Source organism: Maylandia zebra, linkage group LG12 (genome assembly GCF_041146795.1).
Source record: "Maylandia zebra isolate NMK-2024a linkage group LG12, Mzebra_GT3a, whole genome shotgun sequence".
In the NCBI taxonomy this organism is placed as follows: domain Eukaryota; kingdom Metazoa; phylum Chordata; class Actinopteri; order Cichliformes; family Cichlidae; genus Maylandia; species Maylandia zebra.
In genome coordinates, this window is record NC_135178.1 from 36,192,814 (window position 1) to 36,214,144 (window position 21,331).

Genomic DNA, 21,331 nt, shown 5'->3' on the forward strand with positions numbered 1-21,331 from the left:
ATAAATCCACTAATTATGAACCCATTTATCACAGATCATGTTATTCCGGTCTTCTCTCTGAAATGCCGTATATTACAAAGGGATTTCCACCTTAGCTGATTAGTGTAGATCCTGGTGTGTTCGCTCAAATCATCTGTTTGAGTGGATTTTCAGGCCAATTTTAGGACCAGCAAAGGTCTGAGACTCATTTCTGGTCAGCCACATCAAAGCTGAAGGAAAATATAACTTTTCCTCTTGGGTGCGGACACAGGCCCGGCTGCTGGGATTTTGGGTATGAGGACATGTGGCAGAAGCTTTGATCTAACAAGCCACTGGGTTTGACGGCGAGATTTGGTTTTTAGATGATGACTTTATGGCTTTGCTTTAATGACAGCAGGTTTGCAAGTGACGATCGGAATAATGTAGCTAAAAATCCCTGCTGACATACATTAATGCTCACACTTACAACAGAAATAGATCTGGAAATAGGAATGAAATCATCCTGAACCCATAAAACTAAAAATGTGGTGGTGTCGGAGAGCAGGTCATCGCTTCCATACTTTTAGGCAGGGCAGTGAAATGACACCTTTCAATTGAAAGACAAGCGTGACAAGTAAATCCTAAAAACCAGCTGAGAAAATTTCAAGTTTTATCTGTCAGTACTCTTGTGGTGATTAGTGAGTTGAGAGGCCACAATTTGTAAATTCGGCACTGCAAACGTCTGACAATATCCAGTCTTGACTGTAAAGCATGCTCCCTCTTCTTCACTGATTCTTCTTCTGTTCTCATCTCAAGCAGAAGGAGTTGGCCCTTAAGCTGGTGGAACACGGCCACAGGGGCACGGTCCTGAGCAGGGAGGAATTTGAGGAGAGGAAAGCAGCTGTGCAGGCTGCAGAGGCTGCAAAGAGCAACGCTTTCTACGACAGGAGCCGGCCAGTGTGAGTTAACTTCTCACTGACCCCACTGTGCTGTCTGAGGTGTTGTCCTTACGACTGACCAGGAGAGACAGATTCACACAAAGCACCAGTTAAATGCTAGAAGAGGTTGGGTTATATTTGGAAAATTAAATGAGGCTGTTTACAGTCCGAATGTGGTCAGAGGATTTTAAAATCAGTCACAGTGGAAAGGGGAAAAAAAAGTTACTGTTCTGTAGTTCATTATATTCACTTCTCATTTAGTGTGAAAGAATAATATTTTAGTTGAGTGATCCTCAGTCTCTTCCTTGGGTCTTTTTCTGTAGTTGCGGTTGAAGCCAGGGGGCTCCCCGTGAATCAGTTTCTGTGCTTGAGCTGTTTCCATTCCTAACCAGATCTTATATCCCGAGCCATATTTTTGTCAAAGTACCAACTTTTCTGTGTAAACAGTGTCACAGCTCACGTCAAGCAAATTTATTTGTCTTTACTGTTGGGGTGTTTCACATCGTTTCAGATTTGCAGGGGTGCATAATGAGAAGGAAAACCTAAGCTCCATCTGGTGGACTTTGATCCCTTGTTAAAGCAATAATATGTAACTATTTTCTTTTTAAAATAACAACTTCAAAATCATTTTGATGGTACACTGACTTGTAATAGGGCGAGCGGCTTCTCTTTCAACGCCTGCTCTGGCAGTATGTAACGTGGGTGAGTGGGTACAAACCTCCGAGAGAACTGTGTTGCCAAGAACACTGAGAGCGGAGCTCAGCAGATCAGCTACCGAAGACACGGTGCCCAGCAGCAGACGACTGGTGGAACAAGAGGAAGCGGCGTGCAAGAAAGCTTTAGAGGGGTAAACTGATCGGGCTTCTATAGAAGTTTAAGATTAGCGCAACCAGGTTAGCTAGTCCTGTGTTTGTTCCAGCCAAATTTTGTTCACTGTATAATAAATTATACCCGCTCCAGCTAAGATTAAACACACAAAAGGAAACAAGGAGCTATTTAGCTTTCTAATGACCAAAGCTTGGCTCAATAACAACTTGCCGGACTCAGCATTTTAGCTTGATTCGTCTTTTTCAAGACTTGAAGTCTGGGAAAAACAGATGATGGCGGGTCTGCACATGTAGGTTGGTGCAAGAACTGCGCTGTGATTAACAACTGTTCAGTAGTAGAGAAATATATTACAGTCAAATACCCACCGCTGTGTCTTGTTTGATGTTTGGCTGCGTTAGCAAAGTCAGGCTGTACTCCAGTGTATGAACAGGGATTATTTATTATATATACTGTTTTTTTTTTCTTTTTTCTTAGACATAAGCTCCATCTGTTGGGTTAGCTTACTGTTGTTTTTACACATATCTTGACAGATACGGTAGTAGAATTAAAACTTCCACAAGGAAAGAGCTTTTTAAAACCTTATGTTGGCACCAAACCTTTAGTTTTTTAATTTTGGGGCGATCGTGGCTCAAGAGTTGGCAGTTCGCCTTGTAATCGGAAGGTTGCCTGTTCGAGCCCCGGCTCCAACAGTCTTGGTCGTTGTGTCCTTGGGCAAGACACTTCACCTGTTGCCTACTGGTGGTGGTCAGTGGCGCCAGTGTCCGGCAGCCTTGCCTCTGTCAGTGTGCCCCAGGGTGGCTGTGGCTACAATGTAGCTGCCATCACCAGTGTGTGAATGGGTGGATGACTGAATGTGTAAAGCGCTATACAAATACAGGCCATTTACCATTTAATACGAACCATAAGTAACCGAATAAAGGTCATGTTTTTATTAAGGCTTTAAACCAGACATTAATTTAGGTGATGTCAAAGTGGCTTTGTCCATCCATGGTGTCTCTGGCTGGATCCATTCTACCCTTGTTCAACATATATTTTGGCTAAACCACCAAGGCACAGCATCCATGGCAGCAGACATCTACACATTCACCAGTAAGTTCTGCTTAACACCAACAACAGGTGGAGCTTTTAGACTGTTACTGAGCAAAACTCTAAAAACAAAACAAAGTACTGTAGCTCTCAGCAATTTTGTTTGTGGCAGATGATGGTTGTCAGTATTTCGAACCTCACCAGTCTGACTAGGTGTTCATCAGTATAAAGCTACTTGCATTTAATCACACTGTGTATTCATGCAGTAGTGTTCAGAAGGAAAGTACCAGTTTGTTTTTCTCAAATGATGGAGATGGTGTGCAGGTACAATTACACATGAGGACACAAGTATTTGCCCCTCACTATTAATAATAAATGTTTGTCCTTCTTTAACAGAGCAAGAGATTTTTAACATAGCACTTTGAAACATACTTTCTTTAGAAAGCATCAATTATTTCTGTTATTTCTGATTGATTTCAGACAAAAAAAATACCAGGGCCAATGTTATAAGGGATCGTTAGCTATTTTTAGCCATAGCACAAACCGCTGGCATGCAATGATATTCTTTAATTTTGCAATGCTCTAATCTATAAAATCAAGTTAAGACTAAGGGATTTTTTTTCTCCAATTTACGTAGTATCAAAACTTCAGCAAGAGTTTGAGATGTCACTTGAGAAAGCATCATGTTAAACACAAACGAAATCAGCAGAAAATGCATATACAAACTTATCACAGTGTTTTCAAGTGTCAAGAACTGAAGCGAGAAGTATAATCAGAAATTCAAAGAGAGCCACACAGTGCAGCACCAGTCTGGCAGAGGTAGGAAGCAAAGATTTGAACGACTGGGGGAAAAAAGTGAGAGATGTGTCTAAAGACCCAAGAACATCTGCCAAGACACTAAATTACTTAGCCAAGTTGTAAATTGTAGTCTCAAAGGAGACAATCATTGGCACCCTGCACAGTAAAAAAAAAACAAAACAACTCCACTTCTGCAAAAGAGATGCCTTCAAGCCAGACTGAAGTATGCTAAGGACAACCTGAAGACAGATTATATATACTGGAAGTCTGTCCTTTGGTCAGATGAGGTGAAACTAGAGCTCTTTGACCCCAGAGACAATGTTTACATTTGGAGAAAGAAGGAAGAGATGTACAACCCAAAGGACACCATCCTCACAGTGAAACGCTGTAGAGATGCTCAAGTGTGCCTGGAACACCTTGAATTCTGTCAGGGTGGAAGGAATCGTGAAGAAAGAAGGATTCTGAAAGAAAAACTCAAGCAGTCAGTAGCAAAACTGGCTCTGGGTCATTTCTTTATCCTCCAACACAACAGTGAGAATGTCACTCCCTCCAGAAGACCAAAGTTAAAGTTACTGACCGGCTTGCACAAAGCCCTGATTTAAATCCCATTGCAAATTTGTGGGGTGAACTGAAGACCAAGGTCCATGCCAGAAGATCATCAAATGTTGAGGAGCTTGAGAGATTTGCCAAAGAAGAATGGATTTGCTCAGGAGGCGTGTTTGAGAGACTTGTCGAAAACTGCAATAAATGACTGCAGGCTGTTATTCAACAAAAAGGATTCACACTTGAGTATAAGCATCAGGGGGGTAATAATTTTAACCCTGCTAATTCTTGGTTTTTCTGAAAAAGAAATCTTCATTGGGGGGCTAATAATTTTGTCCTCCTCTGTAAAAAAAAAAAAATACAAATGAAGCAAGCAGTAACTTGACTTTGTCTGATATCAACTGAAAAATTATTATGTTGACATAGACTTACTGTTTTTGAACCGCAACTGTATATGAGTCATGTTTTGTTTTGTTTTTTAATTTATGCATCATAGGTCACTATATCGTTTAGATTCTCCCTGTGGCTATGAGACACAATTTCTGTCTTCCTGAATGAACCATGTGTTGGAAAGGAAATGCATTTTTGGCAGAAGTTCTGCACTGTTAATAAAAGCCTGACAGGTTGTAAAATTAGATTTTTTTTCCTTATAGCTCTGATTTGCATGGCTGCATTTTTTTTAGCACTTTATATTATTTTAAAAAGACAGAGAAAATGAGACCAGCTCATCAACTTCACATCCTCTGACTTTTGTTTGAACAAGGTCTCCCTGTCTGTTTAAATTTAGATATAAAAAAGAATCTTAACAAAAATAAGCCAAAACTACAAACTGAAGTCCTCTATATACTGCCCGGGATAGTGATCACACAGATATTTGATAAAGCCAAGTGTTTGTGGTGTCTACTTTGATGACAAGCCAGACAGGTAACATCATATATATACACACACACACACACACACACACACACACACACACACACACACACACACACACACACACACACACACACACGAGTATCCAAACATTTACCTGCTAGGTGTTGAATTTGATTGAACCCTCAGATGGTTATCCAAACGTGCAGATGTCTCGTCGTTCCCCCTCCCCATGGCCCCCTAAACATCAGTGACACTCGTGAAATGGGAGCCTCCACACCTGCAGTTACAGTGATATTAGGGCACAAAGCCTTTCATCTTGTCCCAACAGGATCCACGGAAATGTTGTACTGGAACATTGGGATGTTATACACACAGTAGTCTGTTCCCTTTCCAAGAGCTACATCCATGAAACCGTTTCCAAAGGCTGTGATCATATTTGTAAGCTCTTAACAGTGTTTGGACTACAGAATTGGATTCTTCACATTATCCAATCAGACCGATTTTAAATGAATACTCCAAGGACGATTGATCTTTGTAAAAGCTTTTGTTTTTAAGCGGCTCTGAGAGATTTCTAGCTTGCTTCTTCTTAGAGGACAGCAGCTGTTGTCAGCTTGGATTTACAACACTTAGAATGGATTATGTCCCGTAGTCACCGTGGAAAAAAACCCATCTCCCTGTCCATGAAGTGTTCTTAAAGGATTCATTCAGCATAATCAGCTTCTCAGCTGTTGATTCATATGTTGACTGTGTTTCAAACAACTGTCTCTTCTTTCTTTTTTTTTTTTTGTAAGAGCTTTGAGAGCAAAAGGAGGCAAGGAGGAGCTTATATTGTAAAGTTGACCGTACTGTCACCCATTAGTTTGCTTGAAGGCTTGAGTCAGCAAGCCTTCTGCGTTTTGGCTATTGCCATCTTGTTTATTTTAAACCAGGTGTCACGTCAGAGTTGACATAAACTCATAAATTCAGCTGGAAAATGGTTACTGGGTACTTATGGTTAGACTTCTTTTACCACCACAGAAGTTTCCTGATGTTGTGCATTAGAATGTACTGCCCAACATCCACACTTCTGCATTGGCTTCACTTTTTTTTCAAAGGTTTAGAGAGTACTTTGTTCATTTAGGTCCCAGTTACAAAGGCCTTGAGACTGGTCAGCAACCGTCTGGTAACCACTGGTTGCTAGGACAAAATGTGTATTCCCAAACCAGTAGTTGATTGGCTGCTGGAGAATTCTGTCTGTTTCCAGGTGAACTTGGTCGCAATGAGGGTGCTACACAAAAAGCACTCCTTGTGATTGCTTCGGTTGTTCGCAGATTTCTGCAGTTGCACAGAAGACTGATCTGCAAACACTCATTGTTTACTCTCTTTACTCTCTTTGCTTACCTCTAATGAAACATGGAGAAGTGTGATGCAGTATGCAAACATTTACTTTCAAAGTTGTCTTACACCAAATGTGTTGTTGCTGCATTCAGCATATTTCAGTAGGTGCAACTTTTACTTTAAATGTGAGCATTCAAATTTCTGGTTTGCAACACACTATTTCAAGTTTCACTACTTTTTGGCGAGGTGTTTGCGAGTGTTGGCAGACTTGTGATTGCAGCAACATGCTAGCAACCAAAGTAATCGCAATGATGTTTTTGGCACATTTTATATCAAGTTGAGCAATCAGTTACACACTAGCGACTGTCTGCAATCTCCAGCAATCACTTGGTCCAACTGGTCATGGAATACAAACTTTTACACACACATACACACAACTGCCTCTGTAAATAATGGGCCATAGCTGAAATACACCTCACTCATACATTTTATGCCATATTTTTCTGAGCTGACTTAACTCTAGCAAATGATTTTTTTTTTAATCCCGTCAAAGGTATTTAACAGACGTGTTACATTATTTCAAAAAGAAAACTCTCCATGTGGGATCTGATTCTGTTCTCTGTCAGTGATAGCTTATAGCAACGTTAATGTTAATTTTATTGCATTAAATTTAATCCTTAAATAATCATCTGCTGTATCAGCTGTCTTTGAAGTTTTCTCACACTTTTATTAGTCAGTGTCTGACCCACTCCGGTGCCAACAACCTATAGCTGACTGAGCACCTTTTCACCCCCCTCACGTATGTCTTTTGAACTGATTAACAGCTTTCATAGCTTTCCCACACTTGGAAATTTGACATCCTGTAAAAGACCTTGACATGACAGAAAAAGAGCTGTACATCATTTACAAACTTTCCCCATCAAAGTTGCACGTCTGAGCTGCGTCCCCCTCTCTGTCTAAATGCAGATTTCTCTTTCCTCTGTGGTTTTTCTGATTGGATTTCCACCACACAGACCCCTTGACCTCCTGTTGTGGTCAGATTGTGAAAACATGGGCCCCAGGATGCAAAGTACCACCTGCAATGTGGCTGAACACAATCAGTACAAGGCTCTGAAAAACGACTTTGGCAACAAAGACTGGCAGCAGCACGGTAAACAGAATAAATGTAGTTGTTGGCTGAAAAAGAAATTGTTTTTCCGTATTTTCAACAAATCACTTCTGTTTGCTTCAAACATGTGTTCTTTCCTAAAGATTTCTGCACCTGCATGCTTCTCTCATGGCACTTGGTAGCCATGCTGTTTTGGGAATGCCTTTTGCCTTCTCTGCAGGCTTTAACCTATGTCTCCCAAGGCATGTCTTTTTTCACAGTTCTGTCACTACTCTGTTTTCTCCCCCCTTCCTTTCTCTTCTCTTCAGCCTCCCTGGGCTCTCTTAGAGACCTTTAGTGCCTGCAGGTGTATAAATAGAGCTGTTTTCAATTAAGGCCTAACCTCAACTATAGCGTGCATCTGATCAATGAATGCCCCTGCACCTGTGGTAATAAAATACCAGGGGAGTGGAGATAGTGCAGTGAATGCTAATCAGATGTTGCCCTGTTGTTGCCCTGTCTCATTTTTTAGAACAACAGGCTCCTCCTGACTGCTTGGCTGTGAAAGAGGGGGGCTTTGCCAACACATCACAAAAAAGACTGAACAAAAGAGCTGCTGCTCTCATCAGACATAAATGAAATTCAATATGTGATTTGGAAAAGGAAACTTGGATGAATGGGATGCTTAGTGAGCTGTATGGATGTTTGGCTTGGGGGAAACCAAAGGCGTTATCAGAATTTGCAAATAGTTTTAGTCTCCTGGCTTCGATTGGTGGTTCCATTTTTTGATGTTAAAATAGATTTGTTAAAGGGAAAGTTTCCCACAAGATCAAATGTACGTATTTTGTCTCTGGTATGTAGTGTTATTTCTCCATTTATATAGATTATTTGGTTGTCAGTTGCTTAGTTTTGGAGATAACTGACTTGAATCTTGAATATAAGGGATCTAAATGGCAAACATGTCCCTGTGCAGAAGTAAACATGATCTAACCACGATGCATGGCTGTCAGATTATTTCATTTATATCTCTGGCTTCATAGATTTTGAAAAAAAGATAGTGAACAACAACTTATTGAAGTTCCAAAAGAAACTTCTCTTTGTAAATGTAGAAATCTTTTTAAAGTAGGCTTCCTTGAACTCTGTGCTGGTGACTGAGTTGGGCTTTTAGGGAGAGGCAAATGCACTCCTCTGTAAAGGAAATGGGTGTGCTTGATTTTATGACATGAAATAAAAGAGAGCTTTGCAGTGGAAACGAATGCAAAAAGCAATATTTTTATCCCAAATGTCTTGTTTTCTTTATATTGGAAGTTATGGTTAATTAAATTAAAATCAGATGAATAGCCCAGCCCTACCCCTTACTGTACCTCTCACCATGTGAAGGCAAGTAAAGAAGCTCCAACATGAAGCTGCTAACAAGATTTGTAGATACTTTTTTTGTGTGCTTTCTGGAGAGAGACATTTGTGCTGAATTTGTATTCTTAATCCAGTTCACGCCAAAAGGAACTATTATAGCGAAGCTGGCCTTTTAAGATCCTATCCAAATAGTTCAGTTAATGAATATGTAGTGTTGTGTTCTTTATCAAATATTCGTACTCATATCATCAACCTGCTGCACTTTGGAAACTGCTTTGTGTTTAATGTGTGCAGAATACATCCATGTCTGGGGTCTTAGTGTTGCATTTTGCATCAGGCAGGACTAACATTTGACATAAATTCAGAGACAAACAAGAGGAGCAGCAGAGCGCTGCTGAACAGACGTGAGGCCTCGGTTTCCCTCCGCTCTGGCTCTGACTCGGGCTCAGAAGTCCATGTCAGCATATGTCCTGACCTCGCGTGCTCACGGCAGTCCTGCGAGGTTTCCATCAGGCTCCCCGTGATCTTCCTACAGTCCAAACCACAGCCACGCTCATTGTCCATTGTGCTGCTACGTTTTTACAGTCTGCCTCAAGAATTCTGCGCTCTCTAACTCTCTACTCTATATTAAAAGTGAGCTATCATTTGTGGTGCCAAGTAAAACCAGTGCCACGAACACGCACACTGCACATTTCACTGCGGATCCAACCTCCAGATACTTAGCAAAAATAAGTTTGTGTATGTGACTGACATGAGAAGCCTCACAAAGCTGATCCCAAACTCTCTTTTTTTTTTTTTAAGAGAGCCAACCCCCCGCCACTCTCCTCCACTGCTACTCTGGTGAGGGCCCTTGGGCGACGAGGTTTTGCAGTCTCTATTACATGTGCTGTCAAGCCAATTGCCTTGCTTGCACTTTGTGATTTTGGACGGGTGTGTAAATTTGGAGCTCTCCACTGCAAGAGCTGTCCAGAGACAGACATCCTGCAAGGCTTAAGCTTGCCACCACATCCCTTCATGCACCTCACAAATGAAAATATATGCCACTTTTTAACCAGCTGGTGCAAAAGATAATAAATAACAAGCTGTCATTTGACCGAAATGTTTCCACATTTTCTTTTCGTGTATCATATTAATGATTAATAAAACAGATGTACCTGCTTACTGCTACTTGTAACACAGTGCATCAAAGTGTTGTCACTCGCTTGCTTTCCTGGAGTTTTCCAAACAAGCCAAATTTTAACAATAATACTCTGAGAGTATTTAGTGTTTTACATATATTTCCATTAGTGTCCATGTCAAAATTTGCAAAAGAGATGACGGCAAATTTTAAATTCTGTAACTTTAATATCCTAACACATTGCTGTTGTAGTTTAAAAAATAGAGTGAAGCATAGGAAAAGTTTAGCTACCTTAAATAAATATATAGTTATATTTAAAACAATACTTTTATTATTCTGTGCAAACAAATTGCTTTAAAGCTATAGAAAACAGTGATTCAGTCTCTGGTGATTCATAATATCTGACTCATAATATAGCTTAGCGGCCCTAATGATGTATACAAGTAGTTTTCTACATCATAAGGTCTTAGTATTTATGTATGCTATAGTTGGTGGAGTATTGTTATGGATTCATCAGGCAAGATCTGATGGAATTGCTTTAGTTTCCATCCATCCATCCATCCATCTATCCATCCGCAGCTTGTTTGTGTCTGGGTCATAGGATTAGCAGTTTAAGCAAAGACTAATGGAGTGTCTAATTGTTTTAATTCAGTTTAGAAGATAAGCAAACTTAAATACCAGCTCCTGAGTAGTTACACTGCTAAATAAGAAGAAATTAAAAATAGAGCTCTGCAGGCTCCATTGTGGCACTGCTTTGCTTGAGTCAGTGCTAGCATGTCTACATATTGAAGCTCTCCACTGCCACTTGGAGGCACTGCCAAAGCATCAAGCAGCTGAAGTTCTACTCTTAATTATGTTTGTGTTGGTTGTGTTACAGAGAAGACGAAGAGTTTCTTAGAAATAGTCTACTTGCTTGTTGGTGTGATTCCTATTATCCTTCTCTTTGGGTAGTTTCAGTAGAAGTGCAAATGGACACCAACACAGGACCATAAATCTGCTGTAAAAAAGTTGGTGCTAAGGAAATTCTTCACTAATCAGCAGCTGAAATTGGTTGAAAAATAGTTTTAAATGATTTCATATGTGTTGCTTTGGATTACAGTGTAAGCTAATAAGCTGATGAGGAAGAAACCACATTGCTGACATGTGCACTGCAGAAAGTCATTCAAGGATGAGAGCTCGCCCTCTCATTTTAGGACTAACAATTGGGTAGATTTTCCAAAACTTTCACGTTTCCTGTTGCTCTCTTTAAATCTACACATCGGATTCAAATTCAAAACATGGATTTGAATCATTGTAGTCTTACTCTTTTTCTGTTGTTGTTTGGAGGACATTATCCTTCACTGATTACAGAGGATTTGCTTTGTATGTTTCCCAAATGGAATACATCTTAATATGAGCTCCGCTGAAAAGAAATGACAATGACTCCTTTGATCCACATTTAGAAACAAGTACTTTTTAGGCAGGCGGTACACAATATGTAACCCCCACAACTCCGAAAGCCAAGGTGGCCACAGTATACAAAGAAAAGTCAGGTATAATATCATGTATGCCACATGTGTAACTGATACATTCAGCTCATTGTAATCAGAGGTGACAGAGGATTTTATAAGCCCCCCCAAAATAAAGTAAATTGTCATGCTGTGTGGAATTTCCCTTGACGTCCACCAGCCCAAAATAATATTTTCCATAAGATTCATTTTCCCAATCATGCCGAGGAAAAATATTCTGGTACAGTATGTGTTGTTTCTAAAGAAATCACTGTACTATTGAAAGTTCCCATCTGTTACACTGTTGAAAGCTGCAGGCTAATGAAATCTTCAATCTGCTAATCTTTCCTAAGAATAAAATAAGGAATTATTCTATAGCACCACATCTGTTACCTGTCATTGGATCAAATTCTCGTCCAGTGGCTGCATATTTATTTGCAAACCAGTGATTCCAAATTAAGGTGGAATGCTACTCCACTTTTCCAGAAAGAACTTTTTAATGACAGTCAATGGTGGGAAATATTTCCTGTAGCAACTTTTCACACATGAAAGACAGTTAGCTGTAGATCAAATTTATTGAGTGTGATAAAATTTCACAAGCCTAGAATAAAACAAAACAAATGTTATAAAATCAATAAAAATTAGGATTCAAAGTTTTTTTTAAGAATAGAGTCATTATTTTAAAAAATAGGACGTAAAGAAAATATACTGAAGGGAAAGATATGGGCTTTAACCAATTAATTTAAGCATGTTACAGTATTCTTGGTCTTATCTTAAACTATCGTATCTTCTGTTAAAAATGACAAATGATTTGTGGATGTCATCACTTACAGTATATTATTTTCCCAGAAAACTTGTTTGGTTTTTTTTCTCATCCTGTCAGCTCCGAAGTCCACTTATTTAAGTTTCTTCTGTCAGACTTTCTGCTGTTTTCTTGCATTAGACGTACTCTCTTACAATGCTGTTACCATTTTCTCCACTTGAGCTAGAGGTAAACATGTTTTCCTAAATAAAGAAATGGGTGCAGGGCAGTATATGGGTAGCATGTTCATGCTACTGCAGATGCCTGTTGGTTTTGATTTGCTAGCTTGCGTATAGTGGAAAGAACAAAATAGGCCAGTGCACAACTTCATGAATCTGACAGTAATTTTGTGTATCTGCTTGTTTTTTGCAGGGTATGAACCTTTTTATTTAAATTATTTGGTGGTCCAAACTACAGCATATTTTAGTGGTAAAAAAAAAAGTCTCACTGTGTATCTCTAGTGGGTGAGTGAGAGTGAGTGAGTGGACTGAATGAGCGTGTGTCCATGGCTGGGCTTGTGTTTGGGGCTTCCTGAGCCTTGGCCCCTGTGGGACATAGTCCCTGCTGGACTTTTCTGCCCCTCCCCCGGATACAGATGCTTGTTGGTTCCGGGGTACGTAACTGGCCCATTAAGGCGGGGGGGGGGGGGGGGGGGGGGTTCTCTGCCGGGTGCTGTGTGGTTCTTGGGCACCTGGGGCCCTTGAATCGTACCAGGGTGCCCGTTGCCTCTGGTTCTCTAGGACTCTCACCCTTTGGCCTTGGGCTCCCCATCTGGGGCCTACCTCCTTCTCTTGCTTGGATGAACGCACGGATGTGTGGTCTCAGGTCTTTGGTACTCCTGGGGGCTGTGGTTGGCGTGGTTGTCCTGTTTCCATCTCTGTCTGCCTCTGGCCTTGGGTTTGGGGGCAGGCTCCCACCCTTATCAAGTACATTTGTGACAAAGACATACATAGACTCACACTCTCTCTCTCTTTCTCTCACATTCACACTCACACTATAAGAACATTGCTGATTTACGTATGTGTGTATTTTCCAGTTTTTGGGTTCCAGGTGCTGTTTGTTTGCTAAGGCCAAGCTGTATGAGAAATTATATATAAGAATCTATAATTGTAATGCAGCTGACAAAGCTCCAGAAAATACAGAATTACGGGATGACAGAATAAGATCCGACTGTTTTCTGTTGTTTTAACAAACAACATGGACTGTCAGATTTGTTTTTGTACAATCAAACAGTATACATAATCAAATGCTCTTTCCAAAAAGATATTAGAAATATGAAATCATGAATTCTCCAGTGCATCCAATAAGATTAGTCAGTGTATACTAATGAGAATAAATAGTGTAAAAACAACAGTTTAAGAACCTTGCAGCTCAGGAAGAAGCCGTCTGGGTTTTGGTATGCAGTGCAGTGGTGTGTTTACACATATATAAACACACTTGGAAGATATTGGTTATGCAGTAACAGCTGTTCACCCCCAGCAGAGGTGAACTAAACATTACATAAACTCCAGTTTGTAACACAGCGACCAGGAGTTTTTGTTGAGTTTCTAATTGTGTCATATTTTCATGTATTTCATAATTTATTGAGTTGCAGTCAAGTTAACAGGAAACCCTGTTAACTTCATGGCAGGTGTTGTCGTTGCTTTTACTGAACATTGCAATGCAACATCTGGAGGGTGTGGTTGTTATGAGATGCTGTCAGTAGGTAGTGTTGCACGATATTCGCTCTGGATGTGTTTTTCTTTCTGTTTTATGCTTTAGGATTGCTAGCTATTTAAAAAAAAACAAAACATTTTTGCCCACATATGCATTTTCTACTGCATACTGTTTTAGCTACTTTCTCACTTATTTAAATGGACTTACAAACTAGCATTTCAGTGTCAGAACCACAACTAAATGAACTTCAAAAAATGTTTATCAATCTTTGATGCAAAAGGCTCATTAAAAAAAATACAAAGAAAGAACGCTAGCAGTGAGCTCTTGCACAGACATGTCATTGGAATGGTGGTAAAGATCAACGTGACTGCACACTTGTGTCATCAAGCCAGCTACACCAGCCGTGCCAGGTTACAAAAATAAAGAATAAAACAAAACTGCAATGCCATCTAAAAGACTTGTGCACAGTTAAATTCATTCAGGTATATATAATAATATTAAGTGCATAGAATTGGTAGATGGCTTGAGCTGTTTTCCTAACAAGAGATAAAGTTACAACTGTAAAATGGTCAAAGTTGTAAAGTCCCGGCTGTGGGCATTACACACTGCTGTGCAGTGTTTGGCATCCGATAAGCCTTTTAACGCCGCTAAGGCCACTACTTCAACTGGACTTCCTGGATCATATTTCGTTGTCTCACTGGTACCTTAAACCGCACCACCACTAACCCAGCCCCCTGCAGTGTTTTAATCCAGCCCCGTTTAATCGGTGTCTTTTTAATAATAAGAGTTCTTGTTAGGAAAATTTGTACAAGCAAAGTAGTGTTTTCGTTTTGGCGAGCAAGGTCTTAAAAGATTTTGAAATCCCAACTCAGGAAAAACTGTCCAAGTGTTAAAGACGCAGATACGCTGACACTTGCATAGCGTCCAAAATTAGATTTATGATGTTTTCTAGCCTTTCCCCCTTTGAACTGGCACACCAACACATATTCTTTGCAAAAGTAATTTCATATCTGCCGTACAAATGCTCTTAGACAGATTTATTTTTTTCACAAAGCCAGATAATAACTGCTCACCTACTCCCTCATTTCTTTTCTTTGAATTCCATGGACCACCTGCATGACCACAATCCAAAAACAAGACACTGGGGGCACATGGGTGGATCACTGTGAGAGTAATGCCTAGTCATTAGCCACTAATCAGCATCTTTTAATAGTGAAATTCTTGTTATTCCTAAATGAGGCTTGATAAGAAATTTGTTAATTGACAGGAAACTCAAAATCTCAGCGGTCCGGTCCATATGCTTTACTGAAGTCTTACTTACTGAAGTCTCCGTGACTGTGTGTGTTGCTTTAGCTACTGGATGGGGTAACCCCAGTCACTTGCCTCCGCAACACCTGTGTTTACTTTGGGGCCTCAGTCCCCATGACCCAGCAGCAATCCTTCACTCACTCAGAAGATGAAGTGAGCTTCTAGCCTCCAAGTATGTGCTGTCCATGCACTTTTACCACTGTGTGATTCCTCTAAGACTTTCATTATGGGGTACTGGCCAAATGACTAGTATAAATTACAATCTTGGTCCAAATTCTAGTAAAGTTAAACATTTAGATTCTGTTCTGTTTTACTGTAATGTCAAGTTAATCTAAGAGCAGAAACTGCCTGTTTGTCTGTGCTTGTTGTGGATGTTAAGGCTTTCTTAAAGTGCTTTGGGAATGGAAAGTGAATTTGAGGAGCCATTAATGTAGAATATAACTGAACCTGTCTGCTCTTTGGACAGTGAAGCAGACAGAACTGGATTCAAGATGGAAGAAACAGATTTATTACCAACTCACAGGTGTCTGCAGGAACGTTTGGGATCATTACTTCCTTTCACATTGCCTGTAAAGATCCAAGTACTGAACCTCAGTACACTGTTTGGTTCTGTTATGTGTCAAATATACCTACTAAAAGAATTGACTGCATATTCAGTCAGATCCTTAATTGAGAAAGATTCAGTGACTCCTCCTACAAAAGTAAAAATTATACCTAATTTAAATTTGGTGAGTGTCCCCTTTGAGGTTTTTTAGCAATTTTTATTCACACAGAAGGCAAACATCTGCCTTTTGTCCCAAATTTCATGCTGACGCTGTGGTTTGAAATCTATTCCTCACAACCAGGTAATTCTCTCCGTGCTCATAGCACGTTTTTCGGCCACACCAGCACAGATAACCAGCAGAATGAGATGTGCCTTTGTCTGCTTTCCCAAGATCCAAATCAAGTTAAAGGTGCTGCTTCGGCAAAATGAAGACCAGCTCACATCACAGATAAAATATAGCGCACAAGTGCCCAGAAAACATTTTGACACTGAGTAACTGTTGACTGGAAGTATTTTCTAAATATCCAGTCTTGGTTAAAAGTTCCAAATTGATTGATGAGCCCATGTCAAGAGGTGGTTCGGTGCAGATTAGTAAGAATTTTCTGTTGGATCTAAAACTTGACACCCATATAAGCACTAATATTAAAGAATTGAAAATAACACCCAGGTATTATTTTTAGTTATTTTAATAGATAGATAGAACCTTATTAATCGCTCGGGTAGATTCCTCCGGGAAATTCAGTTTCCAGTAGCAGAACACGGAAACAAATGTTTCTTTTATTGTTGTAATCCTAATATGTTTGCCTAGGTCTCTCTTGTAAATGAGACATTAAGTCTCAGTGGAACTAATAAAATCAAACCCACAAAAATACATATAGCTACATGGTACAGACCATCCAAGAAGTTCTGCTCACTCCAAGTGAGTGAAATTCTGCCATTTTATTAGTGAGTTACTTAGCAATGGTTAGCATGTGCGTCTGTGCATTCAACCCATTCCATTTATAAATTCAGATTTGCTAACCAATCCGTATGGCGTTAGCGCGTCGCCATCTCGTCCAAATACTTTCACTCCTTGCAAAAAAAAAAAAAAATAATGGCAAAAAAGCTTACTTTGGTCTGTTTAACTAACTAAAGAAGAAAGAACAGTTTGTTTGGTCTGTTTAACTAAATATTTTCTGAGTTGATTAACGACCATTTTTAATGGATCAATTTGTCCCACAATGCACTGTTGGGAAATGGGCTTTGATGATATCATTACAAATGAAGATGAAACTGCATAAATATAAAGTTGAATTTAGGTGAAAAAATATTAAAAATCTTCATAGTTCAGTTCCACGTTATAAGTGAAATACTTAACTCAACACTACTTGAAAAATTGGGCATAATGCACTCATGGGAAATCTGTCGAGAATTTCAGATTTTGTTTGTGTTCATCACTGTTCCAGAAAGCTGAAGTAACACCGGAGTTGCACGTTCTACTTTATTGTAGCTTATTTAAAGGCTGTTCTGCTTCTTCTTTTTTTTTTTTTTTTAAATTTACATTCTTTCTTCTTCATGTTTTACCACAACTGAGAAGTCACCAATGGCCTGTTTACTGCCTTTAAGATGTTAACTTGGTGTGGGTCTGATGAATGTTTTGCACAGTCGCTTCTGGATGCGTGCCAAAGTTCTGCTGCTCATACTGCAGTGTTAACTGTTCAAATATTAGTGCCAGTGTTTTTTCAGGTGTGGATACGTTTGTGTGCGCCAGAAACAAGTCTCCATGGAAACAGGCTGGCCTAAGTGTAAAAAGTAAAAAGTCATTGAACTCAGATATGATTAATAGCATCTTGCTGGAACGTTCTGCTGATTTTTGTACATTTAAGATGTATTTTAGAATAAAAACCCCTACTTATTAACAACTTAATTTGATACCTTCTGTTAAGAATTTATATGTGGAAGCGTTCTCAGAGCTAGATAAGCTTTGGTGAAGTGCTGTGGATGACATACTAGATGCTGGCTTGAGTCTGCGGGATTATACTTGCAAATTGAAAGGAAAGTCATGCAGACAGAGAGCGGAAATATCTCTCTTCTACAGTGTCAAAGGAGATAAAAAACAAATCAATGGCCAATTTTTAATTCACTTTTTCTTTATAATGTTTGATTATTTGCTCATGTTAGAGCAGAAGGGGGTCAGACTGCCCTGTAGCAACACGAAGGTGAAGGTGAAAAGCTTCCATTAAGAACCTTTAAGGCTTCATGTGACTTTTTTTCAGGTTAAGAGAAACATTTCAAACCGTTTGAGTGTTGTCTTTTCCAGGACACTGGCAAGTGCAGGAAAAGAACTCAAAGATAACTTCCTGAAAGCCCTGGCAGAGCGAGAGGAGGCCAACCGCAGTGGGAAAATGACTGTGAGTACATTATTACAGCACTCCAATTGCTACGTAATGGGATTCCCCTCAAATATTTCTGCAATTCCATTAGGATGGGAACAAAATCCATACTGTGTCAAGTTGAGTGGAAATGCCCTCCCCAGTTCCTTCCCAAATACCATGAGACCCGGCTGCCTACCCGTTTCTGATCCATAAAACTTTGTTTACAAAAACTCAAACTACCTGGTCCCAAGTTTGCTTTTTGGGTTGAACCACTAAGATAGTTTCTAAGGGGGCCTCACCTGTGGGGCTGTGGTGCTGACTTGAAGTTATATAAACTTTTAGGGGAACACGCTCAGCTCAGTATTTCATCTGGCATTGCACAATAAAATGGAATGATTAGTCTTGCTAGTGAAGTGAGCGAAGCCCTACCCAGACCTGCTGTTTTAATGTCCTTTTGCAGATAACCAGTAAATTTAGTCTTGGACTAAAGTGGACCTTGGAGAACCTTTCACCTGTAAAGATTATCCCGAGATTGTTACTTTATGTGTACTAATCACACCGAGTTTAAGGCCCAGATGTATTGTTAGTCAAATGCGATGGAAATGAAGGCCTTCAGTTGAAGAGTCATAAAACTGCATTCTTGTTTTGTGCCGAAGGTCAAATTTCTCAAGTTGGGAAGCACTTTGTTAACTTTATTGTGATCGTGTACTTCTAACGTCAATCCAGCAGGTCTTTGGGTGACTCACATAGGGTTAGGGGTAGTTTGAGTTGGATTTTTGGAATTCATATGAAAGGTTGTCTCATGGCGTCTGCATCTTTTTCACACATCTTTTCTGGGGAATCGTGGTTGAAGAGATTAAGTTGCTAAATGTTTCTCTTTCACAGTGCAAAATGTGGGAAGGAAAGTATTTAAATTGTACTGAATGTAATTCAGAAACAAGCACTTCCTATTTAGGCCTAATGTAGCCATGGATGGTTCAGCGCTGTGACTTTGTATTCAGCGTGAATGTTTAGAGCTGAGCCCCACATATTTCTGGTCCTCACCCATATGGAAAAGAAATAGTAAAAACTTATATGTGATTACTCATGAAAGTGGCCACTTCCTCATTACTTTCATACATTGTTTTAGTAAGTATCCAAAACATACAAGTTTCATTATATAATTTTTCAAGGGATCTTATATCTGTTTTCACTCTTATATGCTTTTCATACAAGTTTCACACAAGACAGATACAAACTTTATAAGATTTATATAGATCTTTTCCATATGGGCAGTAATGCTCGTCTTCTGATTAAACAGTGCTGTCAAGGTTGTTAATAATATTTTGTGAATTTCCCCTTATATCAAAAATGCATTCTTCTATAGCTGCCTCTATTCAGTCTGAATTGCTGTGCTGTGTACAGACTGAAACATATCTGTAAACCCTGAGCTTACAAAGAGTTATTTTGATTAGTACAATACTTGCTCCCTCCCTTAAAAGGTTTCCTACTTTTCGATCCACTGATTTGTGCTGCTCTTGGTAGGTTGCGATGCCGTTATTGAATTGAAACTACCTGAATTGTTTTTTGTTTATAAATTTCAAATCCCATTATCACATTTTTGCAATTGTCCTGCTTAGAGAGTCTGGTTCTAATTATATATATATAGATATTTTATTTCTATAGTCTCTGGTGTTTCTGTTTAAAAAAAAAAAAGTTCACTAAACTGTGTTCAAAAACCCAGTTTTAATTTTTTATACCGAACTTCATTGGTTTCTTGCATTTGTTTTTCTCCTCTCAGTATATTCTTTCATATCCTAATACATAACTGTTCTTTGGATGCATTATTTTGACTGAGCCTTCAAAATAACTGCCCAAATAACTATCTGGAAGTGTTACTGTGTTACCAAGATGGTTTCTAAGTGGCAGGACTTGCTTATTTCTGGGTTTTACTTACCCATCTGTCCAGTCTCAGACGTAGCTGTTGAGTGAGATGTTTTTGGATCACAGGCAAAACCTGTATGCTTAATTAAACCTAGATGCACTAGGGAAAGATTTCAGCTCGTGACCATGAAGCTGACTATTTTCATTGCAAACAGTTACTTTTAACATAATTCTCAGTCTTTACTTATATGATGAAAGGAATGTGGACCATTTGAGGGCATGTACACTGCATTGTTCTGCAGGGAGTGTTAGTGTTGATAGACTTCAAACGATTCACTTCCAAGATGCTGGAGTAACAAAAAGGAGTTTTGTTTGACCTCCATTTACCTGCCCCTGTGGGCTTTGCAATTATGAGATCACATGAAGTGCATGGAGGGGAGTAGGAGTAGTAACACCAAAAGCTTCCCTGCTGGTTGTTAACAGAGTAAACCCTACCATGTAAAAGCCCCCACTCCCCTTTCTTTTATCCCTTAATAACTTAAGCCAACTTTTTTCTTTCACAGAAACATCCAGTGAAAATGTATTATTTCTTCCTGCATGCAGAAAACAGAGTCACAATAAAAACAAGCAAACCGTTACAGTTTACATCCCTACCTCTGTTTTGCTGACATATTTTCCCACCTCTTCTTATTTTTCACCTTTTAAGAGTTCCCTTTGCTGAAAAATTGGATTGGGAAGATGTTTATTTTCCTTTCAGCTCTTTTCTGCTTAAAATTGAACCCACATTGGTGCGCTTAATACTCCTCCTCTTTGAAACTGTTTATGTAACAGGTAATCTTAATGCAGTTTGACGAAGCTTGACCTCATTGGTATATTTACATTACACAGATGTGTTCCAGAGACAACATTTGCACATGTGTCGACACAGAGTAAAACATATGTTGAGGCCAGTTCCATACATAGCTTCAGACTGGTATTGTACCATATGTATTGTTTATAATACATTCGCTGTAATCTGTTAGTGAGCGCTGATCCCAGTGTTATTCATAAATACCACACATGCTGTATTTCCATACTAACATGTGCAAACCCCCCCGAAAAGACACAAATACAGTCATGCTGCATGAAAAATTTGGGCTCAGTTTAAATTTCTTTCCTCTTCTCTCAGTTACACCTAAAGTCCCTTCAGTGAAAGTGTAAAACTACACCTGTTTGTCTTCGATAAGGTTCGATAGTAAGACCACCCGGCATCATAAAATGTCTCTCACACTGTTTAAAGTTAGCTTTTGGAAGGACTAGATTTAAGCTTCCTACCTGCTACGCACCTCAAACCTGAAGATCAGTCCCTCCAATGCATTCCAGGTCCTCGTGTCTTCATTTTCTTACTGTGCTCTAATGCAAAGCAGTTCTCGTCCAACATGTGTTTTTACTTTTTCCTTTCTTTTTTCTTTGTGTTTGCACATTATTATTATTTGA

The 21,331-nt window shown here is 39.4% G+C and overlaps 1 protein-coding gene across 2 annotated transcripts in view; it reads left to right on the forward strand.

The window, feature by feature from the left end:
• The window catches only part of cfap299 (cilia and flagella associated protein 299), an 86,729-nt gene that overhangs the window by 1,542 nt on the left and 63,856 nt on the right, over positions 1-21,331 (forward strand). For both annotated transcript variants that reach the window (XM_076891195.1, XM_076891196.1), the window contains exons 2-3: positions 775-917; positions 17,938-18,028. In XM_076891195.1, the coding sequence (XP_076747310.1) occupies positions 775-917; positions 17,938-18,028 (234 nt within the window). The remainder of the gene's footprint in view (positions 1-774; positions 918-17,937; positions 18,029-21,331) is intronic.